The sequence below is a fragment of the Neopsephotus bourkii genome, unplaced genomic scaffold, assembly GCF_033783945.1.
Source record: "Neopsephotus bourkii isolate Nb327-2 ecotype Australia unplaced genomic scaffold, CSIRO-AGI_Nbou_v1 NB_1634, whole genome shotgun sequence".
In the NCBI taxonomy this organism is placed as follows: domain Eukaryota; kingdom Metazoa; phylum Chordata; class Aves; order Psittaciformes; family Psittacidae; genus Neopsephotus; species Neopsephotus bourkii.
In genome coordinates, this window is record NW_026902109.1 from 10245027 (window position 1) to 10262569 (window position 17543).

The 17543-nt window shown below is 42.5% G+C and overlaps 1 protein-coding gene and 1 long non-coding RNA gene across 2 annotated transcripts in view; both read right to left on the reverse strand.

Annotated features, from left to right (window-relative positions):
- Positions 1 to 16516, reverse strand: part of CHAT (choline O-acetyltransferase) — a 35523-nt gene extending 19007 nt beyond the window's left edge. Inside the window, exons 1-7 of the mRNA XM_061373774.1 lie at positions 16438 to 16516; positions 13453 to 13597; positions 10876 to 11067; positions 8770 to 8888; positions 7296 to 7349; positions 4722 to 4902; positions 3547 to 3724 (exon numbers count right to left, since the gene is read on the reverse strand). Of these exons, the coding sequence (XP_061229758.1) occupies positions 3547 to 3724; positions 4722 to 4902; positions 7296 to 7349; positions 8770 to 8888; positions 10876 to 11067; positions 13453 to 13515 (787 nt within the window). The 5' untranslated portion in view covers positions 13516 to 13597; positions 16438 to 16516. The remainder of the gene's footprint in view (positions 1 to 3546; positions 3725 to 4721; positions 4903 to 7295; positions 7350 to 8769; positions 8889 to 10875; positions 11068 to 13452; positions 13598 to 16437) is intronic.
- The window catches only part of LOC133223239 (uncharacterized), a 318819-nt gene that overhangs the window by 151157 nt on the left and 150119 nt on the right, over positions 1 to 17543 (reverse strand). The window lies entirely within an intron of this gene.

A 17543-nucleotide genomic window follows, 5' to 3' on the forward strand; every position in this document is an offset into this window, starting at 1 on the left:
TAGAGAATTTCAATGTTCACGCTATTGCTGCAGTATTCTGTTCTGGAACAGCTGGTTTCATGCTGTTCTTTCATTAAAATCCTTTTCTGGACACAGAACAGCAGGGCCCATGTTGTTTTTGTGTTCTTATATTAAATTTCTTTCTCCTATCCTACTTAATTTCTAGTACTTTAGAGAAATAAGCCCTGGACTGTGTATGTTGCCCACATCACACGAGGAAACATCTGTAGACGAGGTTGTGATGTTTAGATTCTGAGCATGATATTGCCAAAACCATGGGTTGCCACATTCCTCTTTCCTCCTATCACTAGTACACTGCTGAATAAAATGTGCTGTTTCTGTCTCTCTGTTTCTTTTCCCTATCCTGTCAATCTTACTGCTACAGGTGAACTACAAAGGCTATTTTTACATTGTGTTCAGTGCTTTCCTCCTTATTTATGGTATATTTATGTGGGGTTTTTATTCTCAGTTTCTTTAACTCAGAAATGTTAGGAAAATGAAGGTGTGCCTGCTTCTGGGGGCTGGTTTGAGGCATAGGAAGTATTTAATCATGGGCACTTACTACAGTTCTTAATTGAAAGGATAAAGGTGTGGAACCTATAATGAGAACTTGGTTTATTCAAAAGCATATAACATCATTACTTGCTGTTAAATGGTTGTTAACAAGATCAAAGGAAAAAGGCCTTTCAAACAACTTAAAATTCCTTCTATTCTTAACAGATTAGCTTTCATCTGCTGGTTTTGTTAGATGTTTTTGTTTAAGAATATTCTTAACTAAAGGTATGAATTCAGGTTGATCAAACCTTCTTGAAAGTCTGTGCTAAGTTCAATAAATTTGTTCTTAATCCCGGAGATGATTTTAGCTGAAAAGATGGAAGAAATATTTAAAAAGAAGTAATTCTGATTTGTATTTAAAATATGGAGTTATTTTAAAATGTGCAGGTTTTTAATGTCTGTAAATACAAGAAGTAGCTTGACCTTCTGAAAGAACAGCATTTTTCAAAGTAAGAAAAGATGTACCCTCCCAAGAATGAGTAACATAGGTTAGTGAGGAGCTAGAAAAAGAGCCCCAGATGTGTGTTATCACCTAGGTTCATTCTGTAGCTGCAATGTGGTAAAACAGAGCACAAATATGTGAGAAGAGGGGGAGTTGTGGCCTCTTTCAGGTTATGGTGAAGCTCTGTGTATTGCTGTTTGGTGCCAGCCTGACTTCATGAGTACTGTGCGGGCACCTGGCAGAGCACAGTGTGTTGTCTTCCCTTGCCCACAGAAGCAGAGTTCTGTATTTTATTGTGGCTGCTGCTTACATGTCTTTGACAGATATGAAGACCTTATTCTGACATACGGCTTCAGGCATCTTGAGTCTAGGTATTAGAGTGAAGAAAATTAAGCTCTGCTAGAAACAGGGAAGTAGGGGAAAGATGCCCTTACAGAGAGAAACAGATATGTCCAGAAAGCTGATCAGACACTGAAAAAATTATCATGTAAAGCAGGCAATGAGCTGTGCAAGAACTCATGAACCATGACTTGGGATGGAAAACAAATATTTTCAGAAAGAGCTGAAACAGGAAAAGCATGAGAATAAGCCTAAAGCCTTGCAAGATGTTTCTTGTCCTTCTGCCTTTCTAATGCACATAATTGCATTGAATCGGCAGGTCAGCTTTTAGTTACTTGGAGGCTTGGGGTTTTGTTTTTAAAAGGAAAATATAAGAAGACAGCTCTGAATGAAATTCAGTTATAGTATGCATGGGACAGCAGCCCCTATAGCAACAAGAATTCACTTCCTCTACTTAGGGGAGTGAGTTAGTTCTGCAGCCTGAACACAGTTAAAATACTAAATGTGTTCATAAATCAATGATGGCTGTGGTTTTAAAATTGCTTCTTCTTCACCTTGAAGACCTGTCCTCTACTTGTAGGTCTGTGCAGGCCCATACACATATTTCTTTCATAACCTCTGCAAAGTGCTGTATAAGTCTTCTCTGTCCCAAAACATCTTCACTTTCCCTGCCCCATACAGAACAGTTGTAGTGACCCCTTCACCTCATGCTCTTCACTAGAGGCATTTCTCTTCCTCTGTTCGTTCTATGAACATTTTGCCACAGAAAAGAAAGAGGGCTGTTAATAATCATGTATCTATGTGTAACAACAATGCATTATACTGTATAGAGGACCTGTGCTAGTATGAATGGTTTAGGATGGGATTCCTGCTTAGATTAGAGAAGGCTCACATCACATTGCTGTGATATTTGCTAGTTCAGAATCTGCAGGGCTTTTTCAGCTGCATAACTGAGTTGGATTTCTTCGTCATTAAAACGAATATTTTGGCAAATACCAGGCAATCCAAACCCACTACAGAGATGGTTCTGCTGGTTTTGTTATTTTGTCCTTTTTCTTTAGGGTAATGGAGGTTTACAAAGATGATTTTCCTGCAGTTTTCAAGGTATTCAGCTTTACTTCAAAGAGTGGCGTAACACAAATGACTAGGGTTTCTCTCACTTTTCATTATAATAGGGAATCTTTTCTCTACTGTTTTAAAAAGAAAAGAAGGGGAGGAGAAAGCCTGAAGATTAGACTGGTACCATGTAACAGTGCTAGGACTTTAAGTGTGTTTGTGTGTTTATCTATATAAAGCTATTATAAGCACAGATAAACTTGAATAAGTAAATGAAAGATCTTCCTTGAGATGGTAAACATATTTTGAGACTATCGGCAACACTTGTATATTCCAGGGCATAGATAAAACAGCAATATTTTCTGTAGCATTGATGAATTGGAGCAAAAGACATGACTGAATGTTTTTCTTTCAGGAGAGAAAAATGAATATTTAAGTCTTCTATAATGGCAAAAAGAGGGCATTTACATCACTTAGCCTCAGTGTCAAATATATAAGGTGTGATGTGATACAGGCGACTAATCCCACTCTTAATTTTCATCTGTTTCAAAGTCAGGCATTCAAGTCCAGAATCCAAGACAGCTGAATGATGCCTGTTGTTGAAAGAGAGAACTATCCCCAGAGAGTAACTGGTGTCACCTTTTCTTGATACTTCCTTAAGGTTTGGATTAATCAACCCTAGTACTTTCTGGCTTTCTCTATTGACTAGAGAGAGTATACAGCTAGATTCAATAGGTGTTAACTCGTAGATGCCTTTGTTAGATGAGATGAAAAAGTCCATGCTATGAAAAATAGTTGCCAAAAGCTAAGAGGATCCATCATTCCTATTGGTACAAAATGGATGTGAAGAAAGAGACAAATCACACAATCTGATGTAATGTAATTCATGTGATGAAAAACGAAGAATGGAATGAGAGCTATATACATGGCGTAACACTTAAACATACACAGCCAAAGAGTCAAACCATTTCTGCTGATTCCCTGGCAACATACATCTGAACACTTACAGGTATTGAATTTCCTCCTGCTAGAAAAATTCAGCAGTGAGGTTGCACATTCAGTCCTATATTTGCTGTACTGTTCACTCCCAGCAGAGAAAGGCAATGATGATGAGGAGGAAGATGATGGAGAAAGCTGGAATTGCTGCTGCTAACCTTTCATAAGGATCGTCCTGGCCTCTGCCCACTCGGTCCTTCCATCTGTTGTCAGCAGGCCAATTGGAGGCAGCATTTCCTCTTCATTCTCTGCCATTTTGGCTATCTTTTGTAACTGAGTGAAAAGATCTCCCTCACTGAGGCGACGGAAATTAATGACAACATCCAAAACAAAAAACTGCAAAAAAATGACAGGAGTCAGAGGAACAGTCACAGATGGGTTGGACCCTTACTGGTCCAACATCGTGCTTTTGCCTGGGTAGGTGTTGAGATGCTCAAGTCCTGCCTGGAGAGCTAGGCCTGCAGGTAACGGAGTACATAAACACTGGGGACTGGCCCAGGGCTCACCTGTCCTGGGTTTTTACACCACTGTAATGCTGGTTGCTATAAGGGACTTACACCGTGTATTAAACTCAAATAAAACACACCTTATTTGAATAAGGTTAAAAAACCCTGAAGAGATAAAATCAGGAAGGATCTAAATAATTTCCATAGTATTATTTGTTTAAAAATAACATAGAGAATCTAGAAAACTTTCCATTGAGGTGAGGAACAGAACTTCCTGGAAAAGGGGGCACTGGCATCTACTCCATTCCAAGGGAGACTGTAGCCATGGCTCTCATACTACAAATGCAAAGCTGGGTGATAAGGTACTCTGCCTAGCCAATATACACTGCTACATGACAGAATTTTTGACTGAGGCAGGTTCATTCTACTGTTCCAGTATTTCTGCCTGCACTTGAGTTGTCTTCTTCAGGTATAGCTTAGGCCCCCCTAGATGGGATGGTGACATATATGCTGTGTGTTGTGTGCCAATGCTTGACTGTCAAGAGAAGAGCATTTCCAGTAAATGCAATCCAGTAAGATTTTTTTTTTTCTCTGTGGTTTCATCTCTGTTAATAAACATGGTTTTTTTGAATGAGAAAGCAAATGCATTCTGCCACATTCCTCCTTTCTGCATCACTGTATTTGGAACATAATGTGGGCTAAGGACAAAAATGCTGCAGAAGCATCTTTTGGAAATATTGACAGCAAACGCTTGGTAAGAAGTGAGCTCATACGTAGCATGGTAATTGTGTTTCTAAACAATGATGAGATTAGGCTCCTCTTGAGTGAATTTAAGATATCTAAGAAATATATACTGAGAAAGGTACAAAAAGAGAACGCCCATTTACCTGATTGTTACAAGCAACAATGATGTGCTCTGGTTCTGGCATTACACTGCTTTTCTGGGCCACAAGGGTATCTTTGGTATGTCCTGGAAGACGATAGGAAGAAAAGAGCCCATAGTATTGCTTCATACAGAGAGGATGACCAGACAGCTGTCCACGAGCAAAATCAACAGGTAAAACGTGGCTGGAGAGAGAGAAGGAAAACAAAGCCAGAGGAAAAGGGGGAGGAGAGAGGGAAGAGAGAGACAGAGAGGAAAAGAAATCTAATCTGTCCTTTGTTCTGTTACAATTAGATCAGGTACAACACAAATTGAATAATAAAACAAGATTGCAGTATAAGAGAAACAGATGAATTCCCATGCCAAAGTTAAATACATCTTTCCTGGCAGCTTCATGCATATTCATTAAGCAATTGCATTATCATCTAGTGGAAATTGAAAGAATAGCAGGTCACAGGCAGCTTTGCAGTGTGCATGGGAAACCTGCCTATATGGGACCCTGGAAACTTGCCAGGACAGAAGTCAGGAAAACAGGTGGAAAAGGCATAGCACCTTGGAGAAAAAGTACTGGTGAAATTCACTGCAGGTCATGGTGGCCCTGTACTGTGCAAGGTGCTTAGGGAGTGAGAGAGAGCCTTGCCTGGTGAACAGGAATGACTGGGGCAATACAGAGGGTATTTCTGTTTTCCACAGAGCTTCACTTATGTGATAACCCTTACTTAGACCTATGGGGGAATAAATGCTGAAAACCTATTCCTTTTTTATTGGAAGGCAATTGAAAAAATCCAACTAAAAAGGCTTCTTTAGTGGCCAGAAATAAGGAAAAAAAAATCATAATTGTGCTAACTTCTTTCTTTCCTTTTTTTATGGATTCTAAAATATCCCATTGATATTGCCACAGTAAATAATGGTGCTGTTGTTCAGCAGAGGCTGTCAAGATTGTCTCAAACTCTTTATTTCCTAGTACAGGTGCTTTTTTGTTGTTGTTATTAGCAAAACAGGGTTATTAGTGTTCTCCTTCTCCACCATTTTGCATAATGCAGAAATTCTCTTACATTTAACAGAGTTTTAAAGGGCATCTATAATGATCAGAATTAGTGGAATAGCGTGGCGGATTTAGATAAGACAATCTGTAATTATAGCAGCCAAGAAAGGTGTTGTCTGATTAATTGCACCAGAAAATCTAGTACTGATTTAGATGTCTGTGTAAGATCTTACAACTTTTTAATGTGAGCAATTTAGGCTTTGTTTGAAATCTTAGTCCTGGCAACTGCATGGAGTATCTGCACTGCTAAATCTAAAAGTTCTAGTTTAATGCCTGGGTTTGGACTGAAGTATTGTACATCAGCGTGTGGGATGATCCAAAAGAAGCTAGCAGTACACTCACTGGTAGAAGTCCTTAATAGCAACAAGGAACTGAAAATGTCGCAGTTGTGGTGCCCTCATAATTATATAGGAGGGGTGTTAAGCAAACAGTACTAACAATATGAGGACACAGTAGTGAGGATTTAAATGATTATTGATTTAAAGTAGGCAAATCTGATCACAGGAGTCTTTTTTGGATCTAAAGTAGCGAGGTCAGAATTGTAAGAATTTAAATTATCCTTTGTCAGAGCAATGTGGTTTCTTTATTTCACCTCAGATGCTGTCAGATAAAGACGCAGCGAACTGCATTAGTATGCACTGGTACTTCACAATGTGCTAGTACTGGTATATGCCCTTGCATGGTGTATCTTGGACAAAAGCACATGTTCTTAAGTAAGTACCTCTTCTATACTTTCTGAGTAGCTGTCAGACTTTTGAAATTGAAAAATCAAAGAGCCTCTTCTTCTTTCTTTTATCTAATTCATAGATAATAGGAACTTTGTTGCTTGAACATGGACTTTTTCTTCCTCATCCAAATAAGCATTGGTTAAAGCATATTATATAGGCCTCTTGTATTTCCAGACAGAAAAATTACTTCTTCCCTAATATAGTGTGGCATCCATTGTACTTGGCTCTCCACTGTTTCTGTACTTTGGGGAGCAGTGCTTCTTAAGAGCTAACTCATACATGGTTTCAAGAACCATGGATTTTCCCCTGTTCTTGTATATAGAAATAACTATGGCACAAGTAACTTCTTACTTTTACTAGCCACTGAGCCAGCCTAACTGTGGTAAGGCTTTGTTCTCCTGGCAGGTCGGTGTTACCAGGGGAAGTGTGTAGGCTGTTTATCCACAGTGCTGCTGCTCTGTGTATGTGGAGAGCACAGACTTCTGGTGTGTTCTCAATAGCTTGGTTAGGCTGTGTGTTGTTTGGGCTGCACTGCACGTGCTGTACTGATGACTGCCAGCTATCAAAAATGATCCATCTCCAACCTATTAGATTGCAGTAATAAAGCAGAAAGAACATAAAAAATTGCTGAGGCACCTGCCCTGAAGCATGCTGGAGCCCCAGCCCTTCCAAATGGTAGAAAGGTACAATGCAGCCTAACCCTGAGCATGTTAGAGCACTCTCGGATGCCCTCTCAGACGCACTCTCAGATGCCCTAGAAGCCCTGTGGATACTCAAGCAGCAGCTTTCCTTCCAAGCTACTTACGTGTCCAGCAAAGCTTTATAGTCTTGCACTCCTGAAATGAGATTGGCAGCAAACCTGCAAGTAGCAGATACAAATGGCATCAGTCTTTTGTTATTTGGCAACACTAGGCCGCTTCTGAGAGACAGAGGAGAGCCTGAATGATTGATGACAGCATAAGGAGAAAAAGCCTTCTGGCTTGGCAAAAAGAATCCCCTGGCCTCATCCAAAACACAAATAATTCATGTCAAGAGAAATATGAAATCCTAGGATGGTCCCTTCAAATGGTTAAACAGACTTCCACAGGAGGAAGCCTGAAAGGATTTATTTAGAGAATGGGTGCAGAGACTGAATATTTAATAGAATCTTTAACATGGGTTTCAATATCAATAGTCCTAAGCTGTCCAATTTATTAGAGTACTCCCTGTCCTAAGCAGATATTCTTTCTGCAGAGCTGTGGGCAGGTGTATTATTTCCTGACACTGCTCATTTGCACTGTGTCTGAATGGGAGCCTCTGCGAAAAATATTTCCTTATTAAAACGTGTGCATTATAAAATGTAAAGTGGAGGTCTTATGAAAGCTGTGTGCACAATAAAATTAGTCAATAATGAATGGGAGCATTTACAGTTATATTTAAAGTAGAAAGATATATTGGCTGTCTATGCAAAATGTTAAAATAACACATTGGCTTCAAGGTCCTGCCTGTTTTAGAATAGCATAAATTCGCATGCAGATAATTCCTTCAGGAATGAGCACCTAGAGAGTGCTAAAAGCAAAGAGGAAAATTGCCCTATGTGAGGGTAGATCTGATCTGGTTTACTGTTTTAAAAGGAGAAAATGTTTTGGCAAAGGCTGAAGAATGGAATCCTGTTTTAAGGGTATCTGGAGAGGTACATCCTGTGCTTGGCTACTTGCTTACCTTTTAACTTTTTAAATGATTGTAATTGGCCACAACAGCTCAAAGGTCAGCTCAGGGCTGGGAAGGATGGGCCTGAATGAAGTGGTGCTCTTGGGGAGGAATGATTTCTGAATTCTTATTCTTAGATCTCCTGTGTTTGTGATGCCCCTTTGGGCACCTAAGAGGGACAATTTAATGCCAGTGTGACCTTTTCAGTTTGCTATAAGTCATAGTGACAGCATGTTAAAAATTGTTTTCCTTTAAACAGTGTGTCAGAAATTAGTATTTATTTTTTCCATTGCAAAATTATTTTCTTGAATTACACAATGAAAACTTTGAAATGTTCCTTTAAACAATTATAAATCCCATGGCATTTTTTTTCATGCAATAAATGTAAAAGTAATGACCCTTTCATTTCTCAATATCAGTATGAGTAACCCCAGAAAGGGGTTACTGATACTATTCAGCATACCTAGTAGGAAATCATTTAATGGTTACAGCCCTTTATTTTTAATGAAAGTTGATTTGTCTTTTTGCAAAGTAAGTACATTTAAAATAACCTTTCATTTAGCAAAAGCTGCAAAGTTGTAGTACATTACCTCAGCTGGTCATTTACATCCTTGAAATGCTGGCGAGCAAAGATAATCGCTGGGCTGGAATTGACAGGAAGAGCTAGCCGGTTGTTGAGGTACATGTCATCCAGCCAGTAGTTAAACACCTAAGGGAAGGGGACATGAATTCTTAAAGCTATATACAATATGCAGAAAGGCCGTCTGGGGGTGAGGAGAGAATGGTGCTCCTGGTGTCAGGCATGGGCTCTGATTAATGGAGCTGCTGGGCATTTTCAGTCTGGGCTCTGTGACCTCAGCTCAGCTGAAATCAGCAGCAATTCCATAATCCTGTTTTTCAATCAATGGCAATTTACAGTGTGTTCCATTAAAAGGAAAACAGGCTTCATATTGTGGTGGCTTGGGTATTCTGTGTTTCTCTCTACAACCAAAAAAAGAGTACAACACGCTAACTGCTGACTCTTGAATAGTAACTGGGATAGATTTAAGAAGTGGACAGAATTTTGCTAGTGATGGGTTTCCTCAGGGGGCTTCAAATATTTGCCAATGATGCCAATATGCTCTGTTCTTAGCCATCAGATACCATCTTGTATCAAGACAGAGTGGGAAAAGAATTTCCTGAGTTTAACAGTTTGGTCCTGCAGATACTGGGATGTAGATAGGGCCCCTGGAGAATCCTCTCTGTGTCCACTGACACAAATGCAGATTGCTGATGCTCGACCCAGACAGACACACCTACACCTCTAACCATTTTTATTGAAAACACAGGCGTTACGGTAACTGCATTCATTTATGTCTGAGCAGAGCTTGAAGAATAATTGCTTGGAAAATGGAGGCTTTCGTAAAAAGATCAAATGTTCTGAGTTTAGCTGGAACGCTTTGCATATGGTAAACTATAAACAACAATGAAATTATGCAAAAATAATTATGAATGCATGCATCAGTTGAAAAAGCTTTCCTCTGAGATATTTCATCGCTGTTAGAACAGATGCTTCCTCCACAGTCTCTGGAGTCTTCAGGAGAACAGGCTAGAGCTGTACCCCTGGCAAGTTAAATCCCAAATAGAAATATTTCTAGTTTATATTAAGAATCAGGTATTTAGTCTTAATAACTGGCATTTAATGTTGGGGCATTTCACAAAATGGTTGTACATCCTTCTGTAATTTTCATGGTATATGTGGTTAAATGAACAGCTGTCTCCTACAACATTATTTGCACTCCTGGAGCACTATTTAAGTGATGGTTAATTTAGCCATCAAAACCATGAAGTTCTATGATTGGAATAACAAAATGAGATCGGGTGTCATTTACGGGAGAGCCCTCAGACTGTGACAACAAGTAGTTCAGAAATTAAGCACTGCTTTGAAAACAAAAACACTGCCAGAACTGTAGCTGGTTTTTCTGACTATAGCAGCAACTTGATGGAGTTTTCTTGCGAGTCACAACTGAAAAGGGAGAATCACAATTATTGACATCAGTAGCAAACGTGCAGGATTTCACTAAACCCATTAAAAATTCAGTGTCTCTCTTCCTTGCTGGGATGGAAGAACTTCAGTAGAACCAGTGTTTCTAGTTTTCAGTTGCCATATTCTAACATGGTTAATACAGGCAGGATGAACTGTGGCTTTGTGGAATGGTAACACCTACTTTATCTATGGCTTATTAAACCCTATATTGAAGTATTCAATTCCAGAATAATATGACTGGATCAGAGCTCTGGGTAGATAGCTATACAAGGCACATTTCATAGCTCTATCAGAACCCATTTTTCATTTTAATAAAAGCTCTAACTCATTTTATTAAAGGAAAGGAAGAAATGAGATCCAAAAACTATGTAATACAGTGCTTCCTACAGGTAGAGCTGACACCTGCATGCATGCACCTTGCATAAATTCCTTCATTTACGTCAACAAACCATCGATCTGAAATCATAACAAAAACATGGATTTTGACATCCTTTGAAAATTCTAGCCTAATATGTCTGAAATATTAATTCCCTTTGGTAGAATCTGATATGACCCCTGTTAGCATTGACTCACTGAAAGAAAGCAGTGATCACATACAGAACATCACAAAGAGTTTGTAAATGATCGTAATCCAACACAACAGTTAAATTTCTCATCTGCATTTGCTTACCCAGTTTGTTGTTTTTTCCCTTCTTTCCTCCAGCATTTGCTGCAAAGATTCTCCCAGGCCTCCTGCCTTTCCAAACCGCTCCACAATGACCTTGGTCTTTCCAAATTGCTCCTCTGGCACTAAGTGTTTCATGCACTGTAGGTACATGCGTAAGGTCTGCTGCAGTGGTGGGACTGGAAGTTTTGGCACTGTCTAATTATACAAAAAAAAGAAGATAGATATTAGCAAGTAATTCTACTTGTTCCTAAATTGTCATCTTTTTTTCTCCCTCCCTTTTTTTTATTCTGATTGTTATTAATTTATTGCATCCTCTTTTTAATACATCTATTCTGTTTTAGCAGTTGAGGTGCTTGATTAATGCAAATAATTGTGTGACTTCAGTAGAGTTTCATTAGATCTTCAAGTGTCTGAATTTTAGGACACAGTATGCAGTTGTATGCAATACTGAAGCAATGGCACCTCTCCGATAGCTCTATTTGTAGGCAAGGAGAGTTTCAAATGGATAGTCCAGGAAACTAGTGGATAACAGGAGAATATTCCTTGTTAAAAGTGTTTAGAAATCCTAGGACATAACAGGCAAAATAGGCATAATGCAGGCATATAGTCTTAGCTAGACTCTTGGAAGTCTTCAAGTACATTACAGCATAATAAAATAATGCATTAAGAGAAGGTATTTCATAGAATAGGATCATAGAATTATTTACTGATTTACAATTATTTACTAATTTCATTAGTAAATAAGTGTGTTTAGCTTGTGATCAGTAAAACTGCGGGTAAATACTTGTCTGATTGGTAATATGATTGATTATACAATTGCAGAAACAGAAAACATGCAATTCTGTCTCTTAGTACTGACTACATGCAATCCTAAATAAACCTGTGCTTTACTCTGCCAAACTTCTGCTGTTGGCCAGCCTGGAACCCTCCTTGAAGGTTTCAAGACAAAGCATTTCTGTTCATACTTGCTTTGTCCTCATCTTGTTTGGAGCAGGAAAGCATTGTGCTCCAAGCATGGTTCCTCAGGTTGGTGGACATGTCTCACAGTTGAGAAATGGTCATCTAATTCAGCTGTGCTTGTCCATTAGAAAGTAGTGTAGACCATAAACTCCTGGAGGGTTTATTTCTCTAATTTGATTTTGCTTGTCTCCTAAAGCAGGTAAAGCTCAGATTTTTTTACTAGCTCTTGATGTAGTAGACATTTGTTTCCACAGGATTGCAGGACCATCGTGTGATTTTGGTTGGAAGGAGGTGTCTGGTAGTCACCTAATCCCACCTGCTGCTCAGATCAAGGCTAGCGGAAAACTCTTTTGCTAGTGCATGCAAAGAGGGAAGAGGTAAAATAAGTGCTCTAAAGAGAAGTCAGGGAGTGGGTATCCTCTGAGCTCAAATACCAGCTCTGACTTTTGACATCCACAGAAAAGTCAGTGCTGCATTATGTTCCCTATCTAGAAACCAAAAATTTCAGAGACTTACAGAAAGTATAATAGGATTACCTGTTATTAATGGAAATGCAAATCAGTCCAGCCTGTAATGCATCCTGGATCTCAGAAGTAAAAGAATAGTAATTATACAGTTTGAAGCTATGTTTGAAAGGGTGTATCTCTTCTGTCATTGATTTCTTGGTTAGTGGAAACAGATGTGCCAAATAGTTGGGGTTTTTTTTGATACCTGGCTTTGGCCCTGTCTTTCTGGGTAAGGTTACTGTGCAGTTCAAGACAAGTGCCCCAGAGAAGAGATATAAGCACTCCCTGAAACAATACCTTAGCCTTGGCCATACTGACTACCATCAGTGGTCCACCTTGGCCTCCAGTCGGGAGGCTTGGAGACACACCATACATAATGCCGTTGTCTCCTTTGAGAACACACGCAGAATTAGTCTCAAGGAGAAAAGACAATGTAGAAAGAATCGCACCCCACCTATACCACCCAAGGAGACCTTTCGCTGTGCTTTTTGCAGCTGGATTTGCCTATCCCACATTGGCCTTTTTAGTCATAAGCACGCTTGCTGTAAGCGTGGGTAAAGCCCTTCCCAAATCTTCATTCGTGAAGTCAAGCCATGATGATGATGACTGTGCAGTTCATAACTCTGCTTAGGAATAAACCTTTACACCTGAGGGATTGGTTACTCACAGATGTACACATATCCAACATCTTTTAAAGCAGATTGAGAATGAATCGTGATAGTTTGATAGTTCTGTACTATTAAGAAATAATTACATGCTATCACTGGTTGTGTAGCAATATATCTGATGTTGTTGTGTAATAATATTTCACTTACTGGAATTCTTCCCTGGCTGTTGGGAGGAAGAGTATATTTGGATATGAGATATGTATTTGGTTAGAAGAGATGTCTGGTAGTCACCTAGTCCCACCCAGTAACATTAGATCAAGGTTCCTGACTATAAACCGCTGCAGGATAACTAGTGTTCCCTGAAACGCAGAAATCAGCTCTGGAACAGAGCTTGGTTTACAATTATTATATTAATTTACAGCATTAGAAACTGTGAAGTCATTTATTATCTATCTTTTTTCCCTTTTTTTCCTCCTTGTTTTGTTTTTCCGGAAACAGTCACTTACTGTCTCATCTTTGCTGCATGTATCTTTCTCTTTCTTCTGCATGTTTTTGTCTAGGACAGGCATTCCTGCATTTCTTTTAATATCATTTATTGAGGACAGAAGTTGAAGCCACTTGGGGGCACTTACGAAGCCTCACGCCTCAGTTCTGTGAATAGAAGAGATTTAAAGTCCAGTCAGTATCCATCATTTATAACCAAAGTGTACACAGGGAGTATCCCTGCACAAGCATACACAGACAAAACTGAAGAGAAATAGAAGTACAACATTCAAAAGTAGCTGAACGAGCCCTGTGGAGATTGATCTGACATTGTTTGTTTCATTTAGCTATAAATTTATTTATCCAGAACTCTCTGATGCACATAAATGGTCCCTTCTTGGCATGGTGTATTTTGTCACTCTAATTTATTTCACGATGCACTGTGCTGTGATCTGCATGCTTTGTATGACTGTTATATGTTAACTGCAGGAAGCAGGTGACATCTCCGAATGTACTTATGTCGACACAGGTAACAGTAAGGTTGCCGTTTTCTGTATAAGGATTTTGTACGTCCTCTCTTTATCATTTTATATGAAAGCACCATGAAAGCCTTTAAATGTATTTGTCATTGCACGGTTCCATGGGCACAGTAAGTCGCTGTCATCTCTGTGTTAAAGATGTGAAAGCTGTGTGAAGGAGCCTGATGAAGACATATCTTTGCCCTGCAGGCTAGAAGCTTGTGGGGTGCCAGTGCTTTGGGGCACAGGTCTGGGTTGGCAAGCTGGCTGCAGGAGGACCAGGAGGGGTGGCATGCCCTGCATTTGAGACACTTCACATAGCAGTCTTTCTAAATAGCATATAAAGGAGATGGCTTAATTTGACAAAAGTCACAGAAATCCTCTGAGACAGAGCAAATATTTTCACGTCTGTCTCGCTGGTGGTGTGCTTATCTAAAGATGCTTATTATGCCTTCTCTGTACAAGAATGAGCTATATGACACACATATTTCTTTTGATACAGTAGGCCCATACCAAATGATTGTCCTTCAGTTACTGTGGTACAGCTGAAGCAGAGTAAGTTCTACGTGTTCAGTCAGGTCTTGACAGGTCATAGGTTTTGGGGTTTTTTTTTTGTTTTGTTTTGTTTTTGATTTCTTTTTAAGTAGTTTGCACTGTGTGCATGCAAAATAAAAAAGATATGCTGACGAGGTCGAAAATAATTTCCTTTCTGAAACCCACATTCAAGACATTTGAATTATTTCTGTAGGAGCTTTTAAGTACAGTTTGGATAAAAACTTAGAGTGTATGAACGTTTTGTTTAGTGATGGGCAGGGAGGCCTGTGCATTATTCCGCTCCTGAGGAATCAGCTGTCTAACCTTGTGGCTTCAGTGTGGCTCTGCCAGTGTGTATGTGGTCACTAACACCTTGTCTTAGTCCTGTCCTCTCCCTGTCCTTCACTGGCTGCCAGTGGGGCCATGTGCTGTGAAGTAGGTTGTGTAAGCCTGCATAAGGTCTCTGGGGCTCTGCAATGAGCTGCACGGCAAACTCGTGTTGATCTGTCATCTGCTCATGATTTCAACCCAGGTGAGAGACCATTTCCCTCATGGAGAGGTCACATTAACCCACTGCGTTGCTCCGCTCCCTCTCGTGTGCTGCTCAGGTCTCACCACTTAGCTGTGTGCTCTATTCCAAGCAATACAGGTTCAAGGCACTTCAAATGATGGGCATGTCCTATAACTCGTGGAAGACTGTAGCTTGCCCAGTTTATGGATTGGCCTCAGCTCCCCACCTGCACTCAAATACAGCTCAGAGAGAAGCCTTTTTGTCTTCAGAGCCCCTAAAACTGTATTCCCCTGAAGGAATGTGCTCTTCTCACTGGTGTTCTTCTCACCGTGACTTTGGCTTTCTTTCCTTATGGTTGGTTTTTTTTTTTTTTTGTCAAACTGCACTATGAAGTCGCACCGACTACAATTCCATACTAGCTCTGTGTCTGCTAGTAACAGACTCATATATCTGTAAAATCAGTGTGATAAAGAGTAGCCTGAACTATACCTTTCTCTGTCATGCGGATAAACTGAGGTTTTGTCTCTGGTTCAACTGCTGCCAGCTTAGCATCATGGCCAATCCTGCATTTGCTTTAAAGGACAAGGAAACTGACACAAGAGAAAATCCTTTAGAAATTCAAGATGACTTCAAAGTTGCTTACTGGGATGGCTATGAGGTGTATTGTGAAAGTTATTAGGCAAAAAAAAGATAATCCTAGCTGTTTTTATTTACAGCTGACTTAGTCGAGGGGTGGGGTAAGCAGCTTAGCAGGGTGGCAGAGAGTCACAGAAGGCTGGGGAGCTAGGTGGCCTTCCCCACAGCTCAGAGCAGCAGCTCAAACACACAACAAAAGGCGCTGATCCCCCTGTAAGCAGATAGCAGAGAGGGACTGAAATAAGCCCATGTGCTTATACTTGAGTTCTCCACACAGCGTGGACTCGGGAGGCGGCTTGCGGGATATAACGTTGTTGGGGCATTACACTCAGCCCTCGTCTATTCATCCTCGCTCTCAGTGTTACCAGGAAGATAAAGTTCTCAGGAATCGTTACTAAAGTTGAGGCATGTATGCGTTAGCAGCAATACGCTTGTGAAGCGTGCACTGCTGCTGCTGTTGACATGACGAGCGGAGAGCGAAGCCGCCCTGTCGCCTGCCGTGAGCTTTCCCGCGGGCCGTTCAGCACCGGGACCCGTCGGGATCCCTTAAGCTCCGCCGGAGCTGCCGGCGTGCCCCGCTACCTTTCCGCGACTCCGCCCCGGGGTTGCCCCTTCTCCCCCGGGCCGCCCGTGGCAGCGGGACTGCCCCGTGGGCGCGGTGGAGTCTGGCGAGGGGATGAGAGGAGCCCTCTCTGCTCGCGGGACCCTACGCACCCGCTCCCTCGCTCTCAGACCTGCGGCTCTCCCTCCCCGGCACTTGCAGCCGCGCCGTCGGAGCGGCGGGAGGCGCGCAGCCAGCCCGCCCGTACCTGCTCGTCGGGGCGCTCCGGAGCGGCTCCAGCCGGGCTCTGCGCGTCGCGGCGCCTCTGTCCAAGGTAGCGGCGCCTCTGGCCAAGGTACCGCCTCCTCCTCCGCGGCCAGGTCGCCTCTGGGCGAGGGCTTGCGGAGCGCTGCTCATCCCCGCCGCCGCCTGGCTCCTCCCCGGCCCCGCCCGGCCCGGCCCACCCCTCCCGCGGCGCTCAACAGGCGCTACCAGCCGTGCCTGGGGCCGCACCAACTCTGGTAGTGCCCCTTATGCAGGCTGTGCCTGGCGGGGGCACCGCCGCCCCCTCGCCCTCCGTGTCGGCTCCGTCCCGGGGGGGGGGGGCGGTGTGGAGGAGTCGGGCAGAGCCGCGCCCTCACCGCCGTCGGGGGCGGGAAAGGGAGCCCCTGAGGGTTGCAGCTCTCGGTGACCACAGGGGCTGTCGCTGGAGTCGAGCGGTGTCGCCGTGGGGCTTCTGCGGCTCCTGAAAGCTCCGTGGCCGAACGGGGCGGGCAGCACTGCTTGTGGCTGCACCGGCACTACGGCCAAGAGGGGCGGTAGCCCGTGACGGGGCGGCAGCGGGGCCGGGCTCTGCAGGAGCTTCCCTACCGCCGGGGCGGCAGTAGCACCGGACCGTGCCGGAGTGGGGCGGTGGCCCGGAGGAGGCGCCGCTGTTGCCGCTTAGCGCACAGGGAGCGGCTGCGGTTCGGTGTAGCGGGGCTCAGATACCACCGAGTTGGCCATGGCTCGTTCGCCAACCCCGCCGTGCCAAAGCACCGCCGCCGTGCTCTCATGAGTTCTGCGCCGCATGAGCAGCTCCGCGACCGCCTCGGTGGAGGAGCTCCGACGCGGCAGGGGAGCCGCGCGTCCCGCGGAGCTCAGCGGAGCCGGCGGCAGGTTCTCCGCGTCTCCTCGCGGCGCCCAGCTCCCCGGGGACGGGTGGAAGCCCTTCAATACATGCTGTGGACGTTTAGCTAATTCCCCCCCCCTTCTCGATATTGAAAGTCATTTATTTTGTTTCCTGGTGAGTCAGGAATTTAAACAAACGATTTTATTTTAACTCAAGGTAAATTTACAGGGCAAAATATGCACTTCGGTTCCATTGTAGTTGGA